This window comes from Podarcis muralis, chromosome 6, assembly GCF_964188315.1.
Source record: "Podarcis muralis chromosome 6, rPodMur119.hap1.1, whole genome shotgun sequence".
NCBI lineage: Eukaryota > Metazoa > Chordata > Lepidosauria > Squamata > Lacertidae > Podarcis > Podarcis muralis.
The window spans coordinates 15,856,897-15,879,422 of record NC_135660.1 but is presented as its reverse complement, the minus strand read 5'-3'; the positions used below and the strand labels follow the sequence as shown (position 1 = coordinate 15,879,422).

The following is a 22,526-nucleotide window of genomic DNA, read 5'->3' as shown; positions in this document are numbered from 1 at the left end:
CGGCATAGCTCAGTGGGTAGAGCATCTGCTTTGCATGAAGAGGATCTTTGGTTCAATCCCGGGCATCTCCAGGTAGGGCTTGGAAATGTTCCTTGTATGGAACATGATAGAGCTGCTGCCAGTCAAGGCAAGCAATACTGGGGCAGATCTACCATTTGTTTCATTACAAGGCAGCTTCCTATGTTCATTGATCCGAGACGTCTTTCCTTCATAATGCATTTCCATTGGCGAAGGTTGGTGGCATCTGAGCCCCGGCACATGGAAAGCAAAGCTAAATGGTGTCCCTGAACATGTACAAGGGCGCTTTTCCTTTATTAGTGAGTTAGTACACCAAGTGCCCCTCCTGCCAACCTAGCAGTTTGAAAGCATGTCAAAGTGCAAGTAGATAAATAGGTACCACTCCGGCGTGAAGGTAAATGGTGTTTCCGTGCGCTGCTCTGGTTTACCAGAAGCGGCTTAGTCATGCTGGCCACATGACCTGGAAGCTGTACACCGGCTCCCTCGGCCAATAAAGCGAGATGAGCGCCGCAACCCCAGAGTCAGTCACGACTGGATCTTATGGTCAGGGGTCCCTTTACCTTTACCTTACTTACAGCTAGTGCCCATGCAGATTAGGTTAGCAAGAAGTGCTCACGTGAGGTTGAGAGAGGATGACCTCCAAACTGCTCATGCTATAAAACGCATAAAGGGCTGGGCCCATGCCCTTAAAACTTTCAAGGGCAGGGGTGACTAGCCTTTTTCTCCCTGGGTACCCTATTCCCTCCGGGGTGGGGTGGGCATGTGGCGTGGGGGGGGGGGTAGGATGAGATGGAAAAGTGGGCAAAGCAGCAAATGTGATTTTTACCCAGTAGGCTAGTTTCTTCAAGCTTGCATGCCCTTCTCTATCCCCTAAATAAATATTCCAAGTAGTCAAATATACTTGATTGTGCAAAGCAGGGCAGGTGAGCTCAGGAGGGAGTGTAGAATGGGTTGAACCCCAAGGACCCGATAGTGAGGCTGAAAGGGCTGGATTTTGAGCCCCAGCACCTGGGACCGGTACCCTGTTGCCCTCCAGATGCTGTGTTGGCATCCGTCTGTCTCTGGAAACCGTGGGAGGGAACTCGAACTGCAGGAGAATCGCAGCGCCTGAAGTGACCTGTGTGGAGTGCAAGCCTGGGCAGTGCGTATGGAGGTCCTGGGCTGCCTAGCCCTAGACAACAAGACCACCCCCCCCCCAGCCTGGCTGATGTGGTCCAAAGGAAATAAAAGCAATACATTTGGCACCAGTATGGCTACAGCTCTCCTTATCCCTCTGACCATTGGCCATGCTGGCTGGGGCTGAGGGAAGTTGAAGTACAACAACCTCTGTCTGCCCTACATGCTTCGGAAGATTCTGTGAACTATTCCCACAGAGCACATTGAGTTCATGCGTTGGGGCTAAGCATCACTTGCAAGTGAATATCAGTAACCACAGACAAGGTGCCCATCATGAAGTTTGTCCATAGTTACTTATTTTCAAATTGAGGAACCATAGAGATCTTGGGTTGCACAGTGGGCTAGTATGCCTGGCTCTTAACCAGAAGGTTGGCGGTTTGAGCCCACCCTGGGATGGCTGTGGGCAGGAATTCTGCATTGCAGGAGGTTGGACCAGATGGCTCTCGGGATCCCTTCCAACACACAATTCTATGATTCTATGATAAACATCCAAAGAAGTCAGTCCTCTGGAAAAGTTTGAAACCCACTGTTGCAGACTATTGCCCTGTTTTAGATGGGGGTCTGCTGTGCAGAGACAACCAAGGATGGTTACAGGCTGTGCTTTCAAGTCCAAAGCTGAATACTGCACCCCTTGTAAGTTATGTCAATTTAACACGTTTGTCCATATTCCTTTATTTGGCACTATTAATGATGCTTCTGTTTGTTGGGAAGCAGCAGTGAAATGCTGTGCAAGCCACTGCAGCCACTTATTGTTGGCCACTGAATAATTTTTCCTCTTTCCCTTGCCCTAGCTTGTAGCTGTTAATATAAAATGCCAGTCAAATCAAGACAAAACAACAGGAGATGCTTGCAAGGTAGTATGAATCTGAAGACATACTATGAAGCTGGTAAACAGCAAAACTTTGGACACAGGATGTCTCTTCCTGATTGGGAACTCTTCCTCTGCAAAGCTATGAAAGCCAGTCACCAGGGCACAGATTCCGACCATACATTTAAAGCATATCCAACACACATTTAAATCACACAACTTCCCTCAAAGATTCCTGGGGGCTCCGGTTTGCTAAGGGTGCTGGGGCTTGAAACTCTGTGAGCAGGAAAGTACAGTTCACAGGATTCTTTGGGGGAAGCCATGTATTTAAAATGTGAATTGGTTATGCTTTAAATGTATGGAGAGGATCTGCTGCAGGTCCGTTTGTGCCTCCAACATGGACCTGTCTTGGCATTAAATGGTATGCTAATTAATTATTTGTGTTCAGTAGTATAATTAGGTTTGGGTAAACAGAGGAACCTGCCCTTGAGACAACCTGGACAAGAGGTATAAAATAGCCAACAAAAGTTGTGTAATACATTGGCAGCTGTTAAAAGATCACATTAAATTATGTAAGGCTTTCTTTCCTGTTTGTAATAACTGGACCTGTTTTCAAGGTGCCAGAGGCAAGGCTGCTTGGAGGCTTCGTACAAGCAAGGAAGCCAGGCAAAAACAACAACAAGATTACGCCTTCTCATTATGGAGGGTTATTCTCCCATTCCTCCCAGGAAATGAATGTGGTACATATACCTCAAAACCAACCTGTGAAGTAGATTAGGCTAGGAGAACACAACTTTACATAATGCCACAGTGAGTTTCAGGATCTAGACAACGTCTCTGTGGGCCAAGGCTCTACCCACTGCACCATACTGCCAGTCATTATGAAGTAAATTAGGCTAGGAGAACACAACTTTACATAATGCCACAGTGAGTTTCAGGATCTAGACAACGTCTCCGTGGGCCAAGGCTCTACCTACTGCACCATACTGCCAGTCATTATGCCGCCGCCAGGATGCAATTTGGTTGCTATATATTAAATTTTCTCTGACCCTACAGCTCCCCACCCCACCCCGCCCCTGCTTTTACTGTTACCTGGGAGGTTGAGGCCAACTCCAAGAGGAAGCTATCCATGGTGGTGGTGGTATTATTATGATATCTGAGGTAAATGTGAGCTCATCAGCCTCTCCCCCTCACAGCTTTCCTTTCCTCTCATATCGGAGCCTGCCTATTGAAGATCAGACAGAGCCACCCATCCCAAGTACTTTTATGACATCAGAGGTACGTGAACGAATCACATTCACTCCGTTTGAATTTTGACAGTTGGGTCAGAATTCAGGAAGAAACTCTGCGGTTAGGGGAAACTGGGGTGGAAGACAACCTCTGGGTGCTACTGCCAGCGATTCCCAGCGTCGCATCCATAACAGACATTTAAAACACATGGCTCCCCCCTCCCCGCTCAAAAGAATCCTGGGAACTCTAGTTTAACCCTCACAGAGCTACAGTTCCCAGCACCCTTAACAAACTACAGCTCCCAATACAAAAAGGGTGGCATTCAACTTAAGTTTTACTCAGAGAAGACCTATTAACATTAATGGATCCCACAGTCAGGGTCATTATAAGAAGAAGAAGAGTTTGGATTTGATATCCCGCCTTTCACTCCCCTTCAGGAGTCTCAAAGCGACTAACAATCTCCTTTCCCTTCCTCCCCCACAACAAACACTCTGTGAGGTGAGTGAGGCTGAGAGACTTCAAAGAAATGTGACTGGCCCAAGGTCACCCAGCAGCTGCATGTGGAGGAGCGGAGACGCGAACCCGGTTACCCAGATTACATGACTACCGCTCTTAACCACTACACCACACTGGCTCTCATTAATTTCAGTGGGGTCTACTCCGAGCAAAATTTATTGAAGATCATTCCAAGTTTGCAATCAGCCATGCTCCCTCCTCCTCCTCCTCGCCATTGTTTGCTGTTTTATACAGTAAAGGTACCCCTGACTGTTAGGTCCAGTTGTGGATGACTCTGGGGTTGCAGCACTCATCTCACTCTATAGGCCGAGGGAGCCGGCATTTGTCCACAGACAGCTTCTGGGTCATGTGGCCAGCATGACTAAGCCGCTTCTGGTGAACCAGAGCAGCGCACGGAAACGCCGTTTACCTTCCCGCCTGAGAGGTGTCTATTTATCTGCTTGTACTTTGAAGTGCTTTCGAACTGCTAGGTTGGCAGGAGCTGGGACCGAACAATGGGAGCTCACCCCATCACGGGGATTCAAACTGCCAACCTTCTGATTGGCAAGCCCTATGTTTATACAGTAGGGTGGCTCAAAAGTAGGTATACTGCTTCAGAAGCCACTTTCTTTTTTCTTGATTCAAGTTCTCATCATTCACAATATCAGTAAAGAAAAAATATTTATTTATTTGTTTGTTTGTTTGGATATACTTTACAATTTATCCTCTTCTGCTAGTCACAATGTGGAACAAACCTACTAAATATTACTGTTCGCCTTCCTTTGTTAGTTAATGGTTCAGAATGGTTGGCTGACATTTCCTCAGTGAGAGTGAACGAATGGTTAGGAGATATTTGGAGATTAGCTGAAAGTTGAGGCATTGTGGGGTGTACACATCTCTCTTTTGGGATCTGTGATGTTTCCCCAATGTTACTGGATTATTGCTGTCTGGAGGGGAACTCTTGCACTATTGCAACAAAAGCAAGGCTAAACACACACATTTGTGGTATGAAATGTTTACAGAATTTCAGCAGGAAGCTATAGGACCTGCACTGACTGGAAATAAAGCAGAATATATCCACCCTGAAACTCTTGTAGGGACAGACGATATTGAAAGTGGGATTGCATATAACTACCTCAATGGCTTCATGACCACAAATTATCATGAGTGCACTATAAACAGGACACCTGGAGGGGCATCCAATGTTACAAAAATGCTCCTTTCCCAAGGAAACCAAAACTCAGGGAGTTTGGAACTTTTCACTGCTCAGCAAAGTAGGGAGCATGTAATAATATAACCCAAAAATCTTGATTTGGTTAAGTTCACATGATTAGATTCTTTTACTTCAGCTCAAGAGTAGGTTAAGTGCCAAAAATTCCTCCTACATTTCTCGCACAACCATTTCTCCACAACAACACTAGTTCAAGCACAACATCCCCAAAATTTGGGAAGAGATTCAAATCCTACCTGAATCTTCCTGGATTCAGCGCCTTATCCTAAACATCATTTACACTGCTCCTTACTCAAGAAATAGTTGGGATTTATGAATGAAAACAACATATTTTGTTTATTCTTCATAAAACGTGGTTTAAAGGAATGTCTCCAAGTCCATTCTGCTTTTTTTTTTCCCCAGCCAAAACTAGGTTTGCAATGATTGCTACCTCCAAGAGTTTTGTTACCGCCGAAATAGTGTCCCAACTCTCTGAAAAATGGGCCACCATTCCGGAAGAGGATGACGCGGAAGAGACACAAGAAGAGGTTGTTGTTGGTGCTGATGTTGGTGTTGAAGAGGTAATAGAGGAAAGGTTGGCAGATGAAGAACCCAAAGAGGAGGTGGTTGTTCCAGTGCAGATCACAGACCGCATCTTTTTTCTTGATTTGGCCAACAAAAAACTGGAAACCATCCCATGGCAGGTTTTTGAACTGGAAGACTTGGAGGAATTGCATCTGGAGAGAAATATAATCACTAGTATCCCAGAAAGTATAAATCGGCTTAGAAATGTGAAAGTCCTTTATTTGAATAAGAACAACATACAAGACCTATGTGAGGAACTTGGAGAACTGAAAAGTCTTCAGAGCTTGGATTTAAGCAGTAATCCACTCCCTCTGAGTTCACTGAATATCATTAGTAAATTGAGGGCACTTTGCCAGCTCAGATTATATGATGTCAACCTGGAGCAATTTCCAGTGGAAATCTGCAAACACCTCCATCATCTAGAATTGCTGGGACTCTCTAGTAACAATCTGAATTGCCTTCCCAAGGAAATTGTCAATTTGACCAAACTGAAAGAGATTTATCTGAAGAAGAACAAATTTGAAAATTTCCCACCAGAACTTTTTCAACTCTCTAATTTAGAAATAGTAGATCTAGAAGAAAATAGTCTTAGCCTCATTCCAGAAGAGATTTCCTCCCTGCAAAAATTATCCCAGTTCTTTGTTGCAGTTAACAGCCTAGCATCTTTACCCGATACAATGAGTAAATGCCCGAACCTATCTGTGCTTGATTTGTCCAGTAACCTCCTGCGCAAACTTCCCCGATCTTTTAAGGAACTGACAGAGATGAAGGAATTTTCAATGTCACGGAATAGCCTGGCAACTTTTCCGCGCCAGATTCGCCGCTGGAGGTCGCTCATTGTGGTTTACTTGAAAAATTGTGCCCTGGAAGCGCTGCATCCTTCTTTCGCCAAGCTAACCAGCTTAATAATACTAGATCTAAGTGAAAATCTCCTAGAGGTGTTTCCAATAGAGATTTGTTCGTTGGAAAATCTGGAAGTGTTGTTACTTGATGACAATTTACTATGTGAGGTAATTGAAATTCAGTTAAAACCTTATTTTAAAAAGCAGGGGCACCAGGGCAAAACAACACGTTAGCAGCAGATGTCACTCACTGGGATGGGTGGAGCCATTATGCTAGCATCTCTGGAGCAGTGTTGCAGAGTGATACAAGCAAAAAGAAGAAGAAGAAAAAGCCTTAGACCAAGGAGTTTAGAATTTAAAAATTGTAAACTGCTCTTTAATGTTTGCATGCCTTCCTGAACTTCTGTCAGTTTTGGCTTCTCTAAGCAGGCAATTAGACTCTGAGATGCCCTATTATTACAGCACCATCTATGTGGGAGGGGCTCCTCATAGAGATTCAGGTGAGCCCTTCCCAACCTTCATCTTCACAGAGTTAAGGATTTGCAGGCTTGGGGAAACCCAATATTTGAGGAGTGGGGTCTTAAGGGGTAGGTGGGTGTGGGGAGAACTCAAAAAGCATGCTCTGTGGGCAGGAGATACTGACTTGACCAGGGGTTGGCAAGGTTTACCTTGCCTGGGCCGGTTCACTCCAGCAGAGATCCCTCCGGGGACCAGAGCGCGTGAGCACACGTGCCCGCGATTTCTGATGTCTGCATCTGTGCAGACGCGATTTCTGGCGCCACGCTGTGCCAGTTCAGCGCAGCGCATGGGGACTTGTTGAGTGGGCGGCTCGGTTTGGTGGCGGCTCATGGGCTGGTTAAACGACCCACATGGGCCGCTTGTGGCCTATGGGCCTTAGGTTGCTGACCCCTGGACTTGACAGTTGGTTGTGTGTGTGCATCATAGGTACCAACTCCCTGAAGGGGTTGGGCACCCACAAATTTCTGTGCGAGGGCCATGCATTCTGCATGGTACCCATGGCCCTGGGCACGCACAGTGGCAGGGCCAAGCTGGCACTCCTTGCGTGCATGCATGTGTATAAGTTCAGGGGGAGCCAATAATGGGGGGAAAGGGAGACAGCTGGCTAGCTGGAATTCTGTACAGGAGCAGTCCATTTTGTAACATTTTGTTGCATGTCCCACTTCAGCATACTAATAGTGATCTAAGTTCCCCCATTGCTGGTCCCGCTATCAGCAGCCATTCTTATTTATATATTTATCGCTTTATGATTAGCGGTGTACATAAAAATAAATCGTGCAGATAATAAAACAATAAGAATTAGGGAAATGTGGGGAAACTCAAGGCTTGCCCAATTGCAATCAAATTTCTTGTGGTGGTGGTGAAGTCATCTGGGGAGACACTCATCCCTGCAAAACCAGCCCAGTGGGCATGGAATATAGACAGTTGGGTGTGTGTGGAGTTTTGCAGGTGGAATCCCAAACAGCAGAACTCCCACTTCTTGTCCTAAACGGAGTTTGGGTTTTGTCACAGGAAGATTTGCACCCAGCTTTCTGTACCCTGCTATGGGAGGACAACGCTCATTTCTTTGACTTGTAGTGGAGTGTTGCAGTTTGAGAAATCTATATAGTTATATGTTTCAATAAATTGTGTGTGAAGCTATCTCCAGCAGTGTTCAGGCTTTGTAAGCTGAAATGCCTCAGTCTGACCGGCAACAAGTTCACCTCGTTCCCGGAAGAAATATTTGCAATTGGATCGCTGGAGAAACTGTACATGGGGCAAGACCAGGGTACCAAGCTTACAGTGATACCAGAAGGCATCAGTAAGTTAGAGGTAAGAAAATGAGCAAGGTTTGGATCTCAAAAGTAGCCCTCCCTTGTCACCCAAAGAAACATATATGTATGTGTCAGGGGTTCAGGAGCAGAGGGACAGGAGAGGGAGGAAGTAGAGACCGAGGGAGAGGAATCTGAGGGAGAAGTCAGCGAGGGTAGCCATCCGAGGTCTCTAAGTCTCTCCAGTGAATCAGAGGATTCACAGAAAGGGGCCCCAGTGGTCAGAGCCAGGGGGTTGCCAGAGGGAACACCCCAGGAAGGAGGGGCCAGAGGGGATTCAGAGAGCAGCAGCTGGAAATCGGGACCAACTTTCCCACCGGAGAGCAGTAAGGGGGAGGAGTCCCAAACATCGGCAGCAGGCAGCCTTCCGTCAGCGGAAGGACATGAGTCAGGGTTAGCCACGCCTGCATCAGAGAGCGAGGTAACGGTCAAAAGGAAGGTCAGGGGCAGCGCGCGCGCGCCAAGTTCAAATGTACAGGAGGGGGGCGCAATGGGCAGTCCGGAGAGAGAGCCGGGTCCCAAAGCCCGCCGGAGAGAAGGGGAGGAGTCCGAAGGGTCCGCTTCAGAGGCATCCCGGAAAGAAGGCACCCAGGGGGGTAGTAGGACCCAGAGGAGGAAGGAGAAACGTAGAAGGTGGAGTAAGGCTAGAGTCTTAAGCTGGTGTACAGGGGGCGGAGACTCAGACGAGGCTTCGCTGGTCTAGGGTTTAGACGTAGAGACGCACGCTAGTGTTTGGAAATGGAAACTAAATGCCAATAAAGACTTCTGTACAGTTCTAATGGCTAGCGTTGGTCTTCTGTGAGCTGAGACCGGGAGGCAGTCTCTGACAGTAAGCCTCGTCTCAAGTTATCATCGGTTTTCTTCGCCTCAAGCATCGCTAAGGAAGCGAGGCAGGGAGGGTGGAAGACTGGTGCCTTGCGAGCTCACAAGAGTCAGGCAAGATGACTACAGAACAGAAAATAGCTTCCCTGCAAGAAGCGGTGACGCTACTCAACGCTGAAATAATCGCATCCAGGAAGAGAGAGGAAGAAGCGGCAGCTGCATGCAGAGATCTTCAAGCCAGGTTGGAAGGGCTTGTAAAGCAGGGGATCCCAGCACCCAGGTCCGAGGGGATCGGTTTGGGGAAGAGAGGAGGCAGCATTGTATCTCATTTTGATGGGAATTTGCAGCAGTACCCCAATTTCAGAGCAGATGTGCTGTTTGCGCTGCAGCTGCTGGAAAGAGACTTTAGAGATGAGCGGGAAAAAGTGGGGTTTATTTTGTCTCATTTGCATGGGGACGCGAAATCATGGCTGCGCAACCTGTGGAGAGATAAGGATTCAGCGCTCCAAAGCGCAGATGCGTTCATTAAGGCGATGGACTCCTGTTTCTTATCCAAAATAGACCTGGACATTGCCCGGAGGGACATATTTGGGCTAAGACAAGGGAAAGCCAGCGTAAGGCAGTATCATTCCCGGTTTTTTGCATTGGTCAACGCGCTGAATTGGGATAAGGATTCTCCGCCGGTTAGAGACCTTTTTTGGGAGGGTCTGAATGCACAGATCAAGGATGAGATGGCAAGGGGGGAGAGACCCACCACCACTCAGCAAGTGGTTGAAAGAGCGTTGTCTATTGGGGTGAGGCAGGAAGAACGTCCGTGGAGCAAAGAAGAAGGGCGTTGGGGACGTTCACCAGCGAGAGTGCCCTCCCTCTTGCCCAGAGAGGCAGCGCGTGCGCAGTCCACGCCTCCACAGGGAGGGGGCGAGGAGCAGATGGAGATTGGCGGTGCTAGGGCTCACTCAGCTACCAGAGCCTTAACGCCGGGAGCAGTAAAATCGAAGCTGCCTAGAAGGAACAGGAAGTGTTATATATGTGAGAGTGCAGAGCACATGGCGAAAGAGTGTCCCCAGAGGAGGTTCAAGCACACTGCAGCTTCAGTGACAGTATTGGAAACAACTCAGCAGAGAGCACCACAGCAGGGAAACGACCAAGTCTGGCTGGAAGAGGAGGCACTGGGGCCCAGCCAGACGAGTCAGTGAGGAAGTCCCCAGAGATTTTGCAGCCCACAGACCCCCTCCCGCCCAAGCCAGTGGTGCAGCTAACCGCATCGCTTCAGCTGCCCAATGGACTCACCTTAGAAGTGCCTATTACTATTGACTCTGGCAGTAACGCAGACTTTATAGGATTGGAGTTCATTCAACAACACAACGTAGCATTACTGCCAGCCACACTGCCCCTGAAGGTTGTCACGGTGGATGGCAGGGAACTGCTAGGGGGGCAGGTGGTGCAGCAGACGCCGCCTATGGTGATGCAAATTGGGAATCACCGGGAAGTTATCAGTTTCAATGTCACCCAGCTGTCCGACACGCCTATAGTATTAGGCATGAGTTGGCTGCACAGGCACAGCCCAGCATTGGCGTGGTACCAGCGTCACCTGACTTTTGGCTCCTCCTACTGTGCAGAACACTGCATTATGCCCAGCCCGGAAGGGGAAGAGGAGGACCCGCAGTTGCAGTTGGGCACGCTGCAAGCAGTACCCCACAAGTATGCGGAGTTTTTGGAGGTATTCTGCGAGAAGGAGGCGGACAAGCTACCCCCTCACAGACCCTATGATTGCAAGATTGACCTCCTGCCGGGGGCGACGCTGCCAACTGGGAAACTGTACTCCATGTCTGAGGATGAACTGCAAGAACTCAGGGAGTTCATAGATCACAATTTGAAGCGTGGGTTCATCCGGGAGTCGAAAGCGGTGGGAGGCAGTCCCGTATTCTTTGTGAAGAAGCGGGATACGCCCCAAAAAAGACTGGTGGTGGACTTCAGAATCTTGAATTCGAAAACCAAGCCCTCAGCTTTCCCCATGCCCAAGATAGACGACCTGCTCGCGACGGTGCGGAAAGGACGCGTTTTCACCAAGCTGGATCTACGTGGCGCGTACAACCTGATTCGCATGCGCGACGGAGACGAGTGGAAGACGGCCATGTTCACGCCACTGGGCACCTACGAATACAGAGTTATGCCCTTCGGATTACAAAATGGCTCTCACACTTTCCAAGCCTTTATGCATCACGTGCTGGCGGGGCTCCTTTACAAGAAGTGCGTATGCTTCCTGGACGACATCCTGATTTTTTCAGAATCGCGAGAGGCGCACGAGAGGGATGTCAGGGAAGTTCTGCAGAGACTGAAGGAGCACAGGCTGTACGCCAAACTGGAGAAGTGCCAGTTCGACGTGACGGAGGTGGATTTCCTGGGCTACAAGTTGTCGGACAAGGGGCTCGCCATGGACAGCGCCAAGGTTCGCGCAGTTTTGGACTGGAAGAGCCCACGCAATCGGAAGGAAGTCCAGCGGTTTGTCGGCTTTGCCAACTTTTACCGCAAGTTCATCAAGGGATTTGCCATGCAGACAGCGGCCATCACCGACACGCTCAGCTCCAAGAAGAAGAAATTCATCTGGACGGAGCAAGCGGAGCAGTCCTTTCAGAAACTCAAGCGTCTCTTCGCGTCCGAAGAGCAGCTGCTGCATGTGAATCCCAGCAGACCCATGAGGGTGGAGACGGACGCCTCAGACAGAGCCGTGGGAGCTGTCCTGTTGCAACAAGACCAGCAGGGGGACTGGAGGCCGTGCGCCTTCTACTCGAGGAAGCTCAGCAAGTCGGAGCAGAATTACACTATCTGGGACAGGGAGTTGCTAGCCATACATGCAGCATTCAAGGCATGGAGGCACTTCCTCATCGGAGCCAGACATACAGTGCAGGTCCACACGGACCACAAGAATCTGGAGTACTGGCGCACGGCTAGGTTCCTCAACCAGAGACACATTAGATGGGCAGAGTTCTTCGCGGACTTCGACTTCAAGATAGAGTACATCCCAGGCGACAACAACGTGATGGCGGATGCATTGTCCAGAAAGCCGCAATACCTGGAGGAGGCGGCACCGTCGGCGGCCAAGCACATTTTCGCACCGGAAGCGTGGGCATGCGCGTCGGCAACCGTGGACCTGGACGCCGTACGTCGCGCGCTGCGGGAAGACCCCTTCGCACGGGCCAAGATGGAGGAGGTGCACAGGGGCACAGCGAGGGCCGACGAGTTCCAGATTCGCGATGGGTTGCTCCTCCACAAGGGAGCACTCTACGTGCCGGGAGATGACCTCCGCGCAAGGGTCCTGCAGCAGCTACACGACGCTCCCACCGCAGGGCACTTTGGCAAAGAAAAGACTGTCGAACTCGTAGCCAGAGACTTTTGGTGGCCCAAGATGCGGGGGGAAGTAGCGGATTACGTCTCGAGATGTGACACCTGCCAAAGGGCCAAGTCAGTTCACAGACCGCCGGCGGGATTGCTGGAACCGCTGCAGACACCGTCTGAACCGTGGGAGAGGGTGGCCCTGGACTTCGTCACGGATCTGCCCAGCTCGAGGGGAAAGACAGCAGTGCTAGTGGTGGTGGACATGTTTACTAAGATGGCACACTTCATTCCGTGTGCGAAGGTAGCCACGGCGGAGCAGACCGCCAAACTGTTCATAGACCACGTGTTCAAGGTCCATGGTCTGCCACGGTCTATTCTTTCCGACCGGGGGCGACAGTTCATCTCGAACTTCTGGCAGAAGCTGATGGGCATTCTGAACGTCAAAGTCAATTTGGCGTCGGCGAGACACCCGCAGACCAACGGACAAGCGGAGAGGGTCAACGCCGTCATGCAGCAGTACCTAAGATGCTACGCCAACCAGCAGCCCACGACATGGGTGGACTACCTGCCGCTCGCCGAGTTCGCTTACAACAATACGAAGCACGTGTCGACGGGGGTGACGCCGTTCTTCGCCAACAACGGGAGGCATCCCAGAACCTTCCCGGGTTTAGAGAGAGTGGGGGAGGGGGAGCCACAGGCAGCGGAAGCTTTAGCGTCAGAGTTGCAGGAAGTCCACGAACAGCTCAGGAGGCAGTTAGAACTAGCTAAGCACGCATACAAGGTGCAGGCCGACAGACACAGAAGAGTTGGGGAAGACATACAGGTGGGTGACTGGGTCTGGCTAGCAGCGCAAGCGGTGCCGACCAGATCATTAGCTAAGAAGAAGCTAGGACATAAGCAGCTAGGACCTTACCAAGTCCAGGCGCAGGTCAATCCAGTGGCCTTCCGGTTGGCTCTTCCGGAGGGTTCCAGAATGCATCCGGTGTTCCATAGATCGGTGCTCACGCCCTACAAAGCACCTCATAGGTTTCAGGAGCCAGACACCGCACCAGACCAGAGCAGTGAAGGGCCCAGAGTGAGGGGGCCGCCTAGGAAGGGACACATCAATGAGGTCACAGAGATTTTGGACTCCAGATGGGGGGAAGAGGGAGTAGAATATTTCCTAGCCAGAGAGGGTACCCCGGCCAGTGCCAACAGCTGGGTACCGGACTATGCCTTGGAGGAACCGCTGCTCAAAGAGGAGTTTCATGCCCTCTTCCCGCACAGGCCCATGCCAGCAGAGTATTTCGATGACTGGCTTTTCACACCCACTCTTTCAGCCAGCACATTCCTGGGGTTCGACTCGGACGAGGAACAGGCACCAGTCCCCAGCTCTCAGGTGGGTTCGCCACCGGGGTCTGCCTCAGACCACTCGTATTGGTGGGACGATCAACCAGAGGAGCAGTGGCGCAGGAAGTGGCTGAGGGGTCCTTGGATGGGACCACCCGAAGAGGGGGAGAGGGGCGAGACGGACATGGACGTGTTGGGGGACAACGTGGGGTTCGAGCATGAAGACAGAGAGATGGAAGCAGAGGAGAGCGACGTTGACGAGTACATGGGGGATGAACTGTATCCGGCAAGCACCCCCGCGACGACGGAGCACCCAGTACCCGCACCGGAAGGAGGGGAGGGGGGAAGGGGGGGCTTCGAGGGGGGGATGGATGTCAGGGGTTCAGGAGCAGAGGGACAGGAGAGGGAGGAAGTAGAGACCGAGGGAGAGGAATCTGAGGGAGAAGTCAGCGAGGGTAGCCATCCGAGGTCTCTAAGTCTCTCCAGTGAATCAGAGGATTCACAGAAAGGGGCCCCAGTGGTCAGAGCCAGGGGGTTGCCAGAGGGAACACCCCAGGAAGGAGGGGCCAGAGGGGATTCAGAGAGCAGCAGCTGGAAATCGGGACCAACTTTCCCACCGGAGAGCAGTAAGGGGGAGGAGTCCCAAACATCGGCAGCAGGCAGCCTTCCGTCAGCGGAAGGACATGAGTCAGGGTTAGCCACGCCTGCATCAGAGAGCGAGGTAACGGTCAAAAGGAAGGTCAGGGGCAGCGCGCGCGCGCCAAGTTCAAATGTACAGGAGGGGGGCGCAATGGGCAGTCCGGAGAGAGAGCCGGGTCCCAAAGCCCGCCGGAGAGAAGGGGAGGAGTCCGAAGGGTCCGCTTCAGAGGCATCCCGGAAAGAAGGCACCCAGGGGGGTAGTAGGACCCAGAGGAGGAAGGAGAAACGTAGAAGGTGGAGTAAGGCTAGAGTATTAAGCTGGTGTACAGGGGGCGGAGACTCAGACGAGGCTTCGCTGGTCTAGGGTTTAGACGTAGAGACGCACGCTAGTGTTTGGAAATGGAAACTAAATGCCAATAAAGACTTCTGTACAGTTCTAATGGCTAGCGTTGGTCTTCTGTGAGCTGAGACCGGGAGGCAGTCTCTGACAGTATGTGAATACACAGACAACATATAACGTAAAACCTTTTCAGAGCAGTGGGCGCATTTGAGATTTCATGAATGCACTGTGGGAGTGAGTCACAAAATGGTTGCCATGGGATGTGTGATATAACAGAAAAGGGCTGCCGTGGGGGTGTGGCGTAATGCAAAATTGGTTAATGGCACTTCCATAGTGTTATGTATTCAGTGGTCTGTGTTTGCCTGAGCTTGATTCTGGACTAAGGATTCTGAGCTCCTGTGTTCTGGTTCAATACATGATATCCAATCACAGAACATTTCAGGATTTGGGCCTCTGCCATTGGCCCTTAAACTCTGAGTTATGATTTGCAGCTTGGAAGTTTAGACAGCGAATCACATTGGAAGTAGGAGTTCCACCTACCCCACGTCAGGTTTCTGATCCAGATCAGCACCCAGTCCTGCTTTATCTGCAATTTACTTTTTAAAAAGCAATTTGTGCAATTGTTATTGATGGTATTATGTCTAGATTGGCCCAGAGATGTTAGAAACGGGATATAAAGCATTCCTCCAGGACAGGAGCAGCCAAAGCCTATTTGCTGCCTGAGGCGAAGAACAAAGTGGCACATTCCCCACAAAAACTGACTAGACTGGTAGTTGAGTCTTACTTCAGCACTGATGATGGAGCAGAGTCCCCCACTTCACCCCAGGGCAGCAAGTTAGCTTAGGAGCTGCAGACCTGACATACCTTTGCAACCACTTTCTGCCCCTCAGAATTTGCTGCCTGAGGCAGCCGCCTCACTTTGTCTTGCTGAAGCCAGAAAGATTAGAAAGACTTCCATGCCATGCAGAAACCTGCAATCTGGTCCACACATATCTCACAAATAGGGCCGCCTTGGGACGCTTCACCATTTGATGCAGCTCCCCCACTGCCACACCCTGGCTGCCTCCTCCATGGCAGAGGAGCTGAGGGTGGGGCAAACCTAAGGCAGAGGCAGCAGAGGAGCCCCTGAGTCGGCAGGGGCACCCATGGTAGCAGAAGAGGTAGGGTGTGCCCATGGCAGAGGCAGCAGCGAGCCAGGCATTCCTCACGCTGGGCCTGCCCACAACACTGCCTGTTTGCAAGGTCTTTAAAAATCGGGGCACTGGTACAGCTAGCTGTCAAAATATGGGATGCAAATTTTTGCCACTTAATAGAGGCCAGCACTGCAGAACTTACCAAGTCAAGCCAAAAGCATATTCCAGCATTGCAGGCGGTTGGCCTAGATGATTCTCAGGGTCCCTTCTAACTCTATGATTCTATGAAAACATAAGTAGGGGGCTAGGCTGTTGGATTTGAGAGGATCTGTCCAATCGCCAATTTGGATCTATGCTTAAAGAACACAAACTGCATTTTCTAGTAGAGATGCTCTGTATACACTAGAATGCATATTTGAAATTCACAGTGCTGCTTTAACTACAGTGCCCCATAATTCTTTGAGGGAAAGAAAGTGCTTTGAATTTTCTTTAAAGATATAATGTATGCACTGTTCATGGTTGCAAGTTTAAATTGTTAGAATACAGTGGTACCTCAGGTTAAGTACTTAATTCGTTCCGAAAGTCAGTTCTTAACCTGAAACTGTTCTTAACCTGAAGTATCACTTTAGCTGATGGGGCTTCCTGCTGCTGCCGCGCCGCTGCTGCGTGATTTCTGTTCTCATCCTGAAGCAAAGTTCTTAACCTGAGGTAATATTTCTGGAATCTGTAACCTGAGGCGTATGTAACCTGAAGCATATGTAACCCGAGGTACCACTGTAATGGTAAACTGATGTTTATTATGGTAAATGGCATTTAAAATCATCACAATAAGTAATAAACCAGTGAGGACCAAAAATTTTAAGCAGTGGGGCCAGCACCTTAAAAGGAACATTTGCTTAATTTTTGATCCTGTTGTGTTTTTGGTGAGACTCTTCAGGAACACCAGAATTTGCTTTATACTGAATCAGACCCATTGGTCCATCTACTAGTTCAGTATTGTCTACAGTGACCACCAGAGGCTTTCCAGGGTTTCAGGCAGGGAAAATAGTTAACCATACCTGGAGTTGCTGGCAATGGATTCTGGAGCCTTTGCATGCAAAGCAGATTCTCTACCACTGAGCTACAGCCCCTTCCCCTGCAAAAATAATGGAGAAGAAGAAAAGATTGGAGATGCCTTCTCCATCTAACAGAGTGGTAGGTTATATTCCATAAATTGTAAGTTACATTACAGAGAACGCAGGTGAGTCTCTACACGAATATATATTCAAAATGCAAATTATGGGTATTTTCCTCCCCCAGAACCTGAAAGAATTGTACCTTGAGAACAACGATTTGGAGTATCTTCCCCCAAGCATAGGCTCGCTGCTTAAGTTGGAAGTACTCGACCTTCACAACAACTATCTCATAGAGCTACCTGATCACATATGCGAACTACAAGGTAAAAAGGATAGATCAAAGCAGGCTCTGCACGAAGGCAGAATTCACAGTCATAGCTTCCTTTGCCAAGGGTACCTCTTGTCAACCCCTTATAATGTCTTTCAAGTCCCATTTTCCTCCAAAGCTAAATTTAAAATACACTCTTGCTTTGCATAATTTAGGCTGCAATTCATACTCATGATCTGCCTTCATGTGGGTGGAGGGTGAGGTTTCAGTGGGGCAGAGACCTCCCTCCGCCAGCCCAAAACAGCTCAGTTGGGGTCACCCCTCCAGTGCACAACTCCCTGTTCCACCTGCCAAAAGTGTGGGCAAGAAGAAGTACCCTTCATAGGGGGTAGGCCTACAGAAAGCCTCAAAAAGGGGTGTTCCAGGGGAGAACTCCACAGCTGTCACTTTACATCAAACCCAATCTGATTCTGTTAGCTCCATCAGCTCCAGGCTGGCATAAAACAGCAAGATTTTGCCTCCCATCAAACACCTCCTCTCCTAGCTGGCATGTGTCTGGGTGGAGAATAAGCTGCCCTGTCACACCCCTCTTTGTCTGGGGCTAGGATTCCTCTGCCAGACTACTTGTGTAGGACCTATACAGACCACTGAAGCTCCTTGACCACTGGGGATTTTGTTCACCCCTTGCTCCCCTCACCTCTGCATCCTGAAATCCCTCCAGGCATTGCACACACACTTGCTAGCCAGTCTTCTGTACCATAAGGAGAAAGGTCCATTCCCATGTGGACAGATCACAACCCATCCCAATGTTGTGTACATGCAGGAAGAGATCTCTGTAGGTCTTTATTGAGCATTCCTTCCAATTTGCTTGGACTGTTTTTATACGTCTTCTAGTTAATCATAAATTCATCTCACACTATTCAGTGCATTTCCCTGTCACTAGCCTGGTAAAAAAAGTGGGTTTGTTGTGCTAGGATGGCACTGCACTTTGTAAAAAGTGGGTTTGTTGTGCCAGGATGACTTTAATCACCTTTAACTGTGCAAACCTTGATTTCTCGGGATGCACCTGAATCCCTCCTACAAAATACTGACAGTTTGGAGGTGCCCAGAGGGAACACAGACCAGAGTGCTTTCCCCCAAGGCAAGATGCAGTCTATAAGAAGGCCAAACTCAGTGACTCCTAGCATCTTTTTCTTTTACAAAAAGCAGGTTCAGTCCAGACTAGGATCACAGCACGTGGGTTAACCATTTATTGTTGAATTTTTCTGCTGGAAATCAGTGCCCCTGCCCCCCCCAAAAAAACCCCTACTATTTGCCACAACTGGGAATAGGGTGGTGGGCCTTACAGACACACAATTGTGTTTGCATTTTTCCAATCAGGGCAAATGACAGCTTTAGGTCAGGAGTTGATTGTTTGGGGGAAATTGTTTGGGGGGAAAGATTAACCCCTCCCCCCCCCCAATGTTAACTCTCCCAAACTTGGTTGGAGGTTCCTGAACCTGCTTTTTGTAAAATCAAAAGTAATTGGGAGATACAAGCCATAGGAAGCACAGGTCACCATCTTATACCATCAGACCACTGATCCATCTAACTCAGTATTGTCTGCACTGACTGGCGGTGGTTCTCCTGGATTTTCAGACAAGGGCCCCCCCCCCATCCAATCTGGAGATGCAGAGGATTGAACCTGGGACCTTCTGCGTCCAAAGCAGATGCTCTGCCACTTAGCTTTGGCCCTTTTGTAGTTTGATCCTGAGCCAACTGTTTCTCTCAGCCCTGCTGACCGTGTCTCATTTAATGCATGGTGTTCATGGGCTACCATGCTCCTCTGTTTCTGCCCCTCTTCACAACAGGGATTACCCTCCTATGCAATCTTTGGCACTCCAGATGTTGCTGTAGAACCACCATCATCCCTAAGCATTGGCTTTGTTGGTTAGAGCTGATGGGAGTTGAAGTCCAGCAACACCTGGAGGGAACACAGCTTCCCTAGCTGTCCTCTAAGCCAGTGTTCCCCAACCTTGGACCTCCAGCTGTTTTTGGACTACAATTCCCATCATCCTTGACCACTGGTCTTGCTAGCGAGGGATGATGGGAGTTGTAGTCCAAAAACAGCTGGAGGTCCAAGGTTGGGGAACACTGCTCTAAGCTACTTGGTACATAAGGAATCTAGAGTCCTTACTTCAGTTGAGCCTATTTTTATTGTCAACCAAAGAAAAAAAGAAAAACCTTGGTAGGTTGGCACTTGTAATATTAATAATAGTAATAATATTAATAATAATAATAATACTCAAACGTTCAGCTTGCAAATAAACATGAAATGGATGTCGCTTATGCATCATATTCACCATTATCATTCTCTTGTGTTTAGAGTTGCAAAAGCTATTTCTTCATTCCAATCAGTTATTTCAAGTCCCGGAGAATCTGGATAAGCTAGAGAAACTGCAAGTTCTGACACTTGAAGGAAACCCTCTGATGTTCCCAGCAGTGGAAATCTTTAGCCAAGGGTTGCAAGTCACCATGCAGTACTTGCGAGATGAAAGATACGAAAAGGCCTTGACCATAACGGTACGGAGAACACACACAAAAAGCCACATGGGTCTGCAGCATGTTGTAGTGACAATCCATTGGAACTGTGGGTGGGCCACAGGATTTTAAATAGTGGAAGCAAAGTAGCAGTATCTGATACACATGTGTATCTGAAGAAGTGTGCATGCACACGAAAGCTCATACCAAGAACTAACTTAGTTGGTCTTTAAGGTGCTACTGGAAGGATTTTATTTTTTTTTTGACTATGGCAGACCAACACGGCTATCTGTAACTGGTATGACATTGGTATGACTTGGTATTAGAGGAGTGCGGGGAACATACAGCATAACAGAGAAAAGAACAAGGGGGAAAGGAGCAGGTCTGGTCAGGTAGGAGAGTATTTTCCTCCTGACTTTGAGAAGAAGCTGGTGGGACAAGGCAGTCAGTCAGTAGCAGAACCTTTGAGAGCTCCAAGTGAACATGGCAGCTTTTGCTAATCTGGTGTTTTGGACAACCTGATGGGAGTTCTAGCCCAAAGCATGGAGGGCACGAGGCTGGCAAACACCGCCTACTAGTTCCTACAAACTCTAGGACCACTTTTAAAGGGGCAGCCCCCTGGCATATAAGCCAGCATACCTCCTCCTCCTGGTTAATTCCCTCAGCGCTCTGCTGATGGCCCAACATAGTGATGTGTAGGGTCCATGATGTTGAGGAGGACAGTTCTTTGGAGAGAACAAGCACAGAGGTTACTGACTCTGGAGAGTCCTAATGGTACTGTATGAGGGAGTAGCAGAAGGGGGAGTGGTGCCAGAAGAATTCCTGCAAGAGATTTTTTGTCCACATGACTGAGCCTTGGCAGGAAAGCGGGGACACAGCATCCATTTTATGTGCCAACATTTGAAATCTGAAAAACAAATAGCTAGGAATGGACAGCGCAGCCTAGGTCTATCCCATTTCAGTTTCATTATTTAATCGTAGGTCTGTTCACCATGAACTTCTCCCTTGTTCTCTTAGAGCGGCCATGGTGCCCACCTGAGAGGTGCCTGAGCTGAGCTCTGGTGAGCTCCAACTGAAAAAAAGCCCTGGGTCTCTTCCATCCCATATTGTGCAATTCTTAAAAGAATGTATGAAAAGTTCAGTTTAAATTGTATGCCTTATTGTATGTCTTTCCCCTAAAATATTTTTTTTCCCAATGCATGTCTCTATAACATGCATTTTGGCAGTAAAATACCTATTTCTGTGTGCACTTTTTTTGCACACCAAAACTGCATTGTAAAATCCAGAGAAGCAGAGTTGTGCTCCAATCTGGTAGCAAGTTTGCAGCCATCAAATTGGTCGGTCTGCTGTAAGAACAAAATGAACTAATTCTTCTCCCATCCCTACAAACAGCTGCTCCCCCCCCCCCATTTTCATGCTTATGTGGTTGTTTCTCCCTCCCCTCAAAGGTCCAGGCTTGGTGGCGTGGCTTGATGGTGCGCAGAGGGATTGGAGCCTTTGGCGAGATCCTGAAAATGATCAGGAGAGGCAAGAAAGAGAAGAAAGAGAAGAAGAAGGAGAAAGACAAAAAGGGGAAAGACAAAGGAAAAGGAAAAGACAAGGGCAAGGAAAAGGACAAAGGCAAGGGCAAGAAGAAATAACTGCTTTCTGTGATACCTTAAAAGGCCGGGGGAATAAATACAAGCAAGAAAAGAAAAGGACTCATAGAAAGTCATTTTCTCAGATCAAGATAGTATTTTCTATTGCTCAAGCCACAAACTCCTCTTGGTGGGGAGAAATGGTCCAGCAAGGCAAGTCTTGCATCCTGTGTGGCGAAAAATTACTCACAAGGCGGGGCTGAGTAGGATTTTCACTGAGATGAGGGCTTCAGTTTCTCAATTCTGGCGCTCTTCTCTCTCTATCCCACTGCATTCTGTCAGGTAAGGCTATAGGAACTGCGTGCTGAGCCTGTGGGCCACCAGCTATAGATTGTTACACTGGCACAAGACATCATGCTCCATACCAAACATCAAAGCGAACATTTCGTTCATTGTCCCGATTAAAATGTTCCAGTTGCTTTTGCTGAACTTCGGAAAGAACCCAGCCTTGCAGCCCGAGCTCCGTGAACTGGGGCAGCTTCAGCAGTGCTGCCAAAAGTTTGCCCAACCATTCGCCACAGTTGCCACGTGACGAAGGACGACGGCTGACATCCAGTTCAGAAAGCTGCTCAAGGCCAACTATGTCTTGATAGAACATTGTCCATCCTTGGTCAGAGATCTGGTTGTTATAACTAAGGTCCAGTTCTTGTAGTTGAGCCAGATGCCCAGCTTGGATGACCAGGCCTGAAAGAAGCAACCAGTTCATCAGTAGGTAACATTGGTTTTCAAAACATACTGTACATGCTTTCAAGTGGTGAAGGGACTTCTGTATCAGAAAAAAGGGAGTGGTACTTTGGAAGGAGAAAAATCATAGAGAAAAATGAGATTGGGGTGTTCATGCATTACATTGGATGAGTGTAAAGCCTGTGTACCTGTGTTCACCAAAGGTAAGTTGTACACTCATACAGTGGTACCTCAGGTTAAGTACTTAATTCGTTCCGGAGGTCCGTACTTAACCTGAAACTGTTCTTAACCTGAAGCACCACTTTAGCTAATGGGGCCTCCTGCTGCTGCTGCGCCGCCGGAGCATGATCTCTGTTCTCATCCTGAAGCAAAGTTCTTAACCTGAAGCACTATTTCTGTGTTAGCGGAGTCTGTAACCTGAAGCGTATGTCACCTGAAGCGTATGTAACCCGAGGTACCACTGTACTAATTCACATGAAATGTTCAATGGGTGTAGAGTCTGTGTACGTA

The 22,526-nt window shown here is 48.9% G+C and overlaps 3 protein-coding genes across 10 annotated transcripts in view; 1 reads left to right on the top strand and 2 right to left on the bottom strand.

Annotated features, from left to right (window-relative positions):
* The window catches only part of LRRC34 (leucine rich repeat containing 34), a 33,068-nt gene extending 11,517 nt beyond the window's left edge, over positions 1 to 21,551 (bottom strand). The window contains exons 1-2 of one of the 3 annotated variants that reach the window (XM_028731541.2): positions 21,523 to 21,551; positions 16,851 to 16,927 (exon numbers count right to left, since the gene is read on the bottom strand). Coding sequence is in view for 2 of the 3 variants with exons in the window: in XM_028731544.2 (XP_028587377.2) it covers positions 3,095 to 3,133 (39 nt within the window). In the remaining variant the exon portion in view is untranslated. Of the gene's footprint in view, positions 1 to 3,094; positions 3,411 to 16,850; positions 16,928 to 21,522 lie in introns of those variants that run through there. The other 2 variants (XM_028731544.2, XM_028731539.2) reach the window with 2 other exon arrangements.
* Positions 5,276 to 22,526, bottom strand: part of LRRC31 (leucine rich repeat containing 31) — a 30,518-nt gene continuing 13,267 nt past the window's right edge. For 5 of the 6 annotated variants that reach the window (XM_077929785.1, XM_077929786.1, XM_077929787.1 and 2 more), the window contains one exon: positions 21,103 to 22,016. In XM_077929785.1, coding sequence (XP_077785911.1) covers positions 21,685 to 22,016 — 332 coding nt within the window. In that variant the 3' untranslated portion in view covers positions 21,103 to 21,684. Of the gene's footprint in view, positions 5,675 to 16,850; positions 16,928 to 21,102; positions 22,017 to 22,526 lie in introns of those variants that run through there. The other variant, XR_013393126.1, reaches the window with a different exon arrangement.
* Positions 5,324 to 21,335, top strand: LRRIQ4 (leucine rich repeats and IQ motif containing 4). Its single transcript, XM_028731547.2, has 5 exons — positions 5,324 to 6,532; positions 8,021 to 8,194; positions 17,092 to 17,230; positions 19,541 to 19,737; positions 21,144 to 21,335. The coding sequence occupies exons 1-5, from the start codon at positions 5,324 to 5,326 to the stop codon at positions 21,333 to 21,335; spliced, it is 1,911 nt and encodes a 636-aa protein (XP_028587380.2).

Bases quoted from the DNA above. Each gene is read 5' to 3' on its own strand.
- LRRIQ4 (XM_028731547.2), top strand. From the start codon at position 5,324: ATGTCTCCAAGTCCATTCTGCTTTTTTTTTTCCCCAGCCAAAACTAGG. The intron at 6,533-8,020 runs GTAATTGAAATT...TTGTGTGTGAAG, and splicing joins ATGACAATTTACTATGTGAG to CTATCTCCAGCAGTGTTCAG. The intron at 19,738-21,143 runs GTACGGAGAACA...CTCCCCTCAAAG, and splicing joins AAAAGGCCTTGACCATAACG to GTCCAGGCTTGGTGGCGTGG.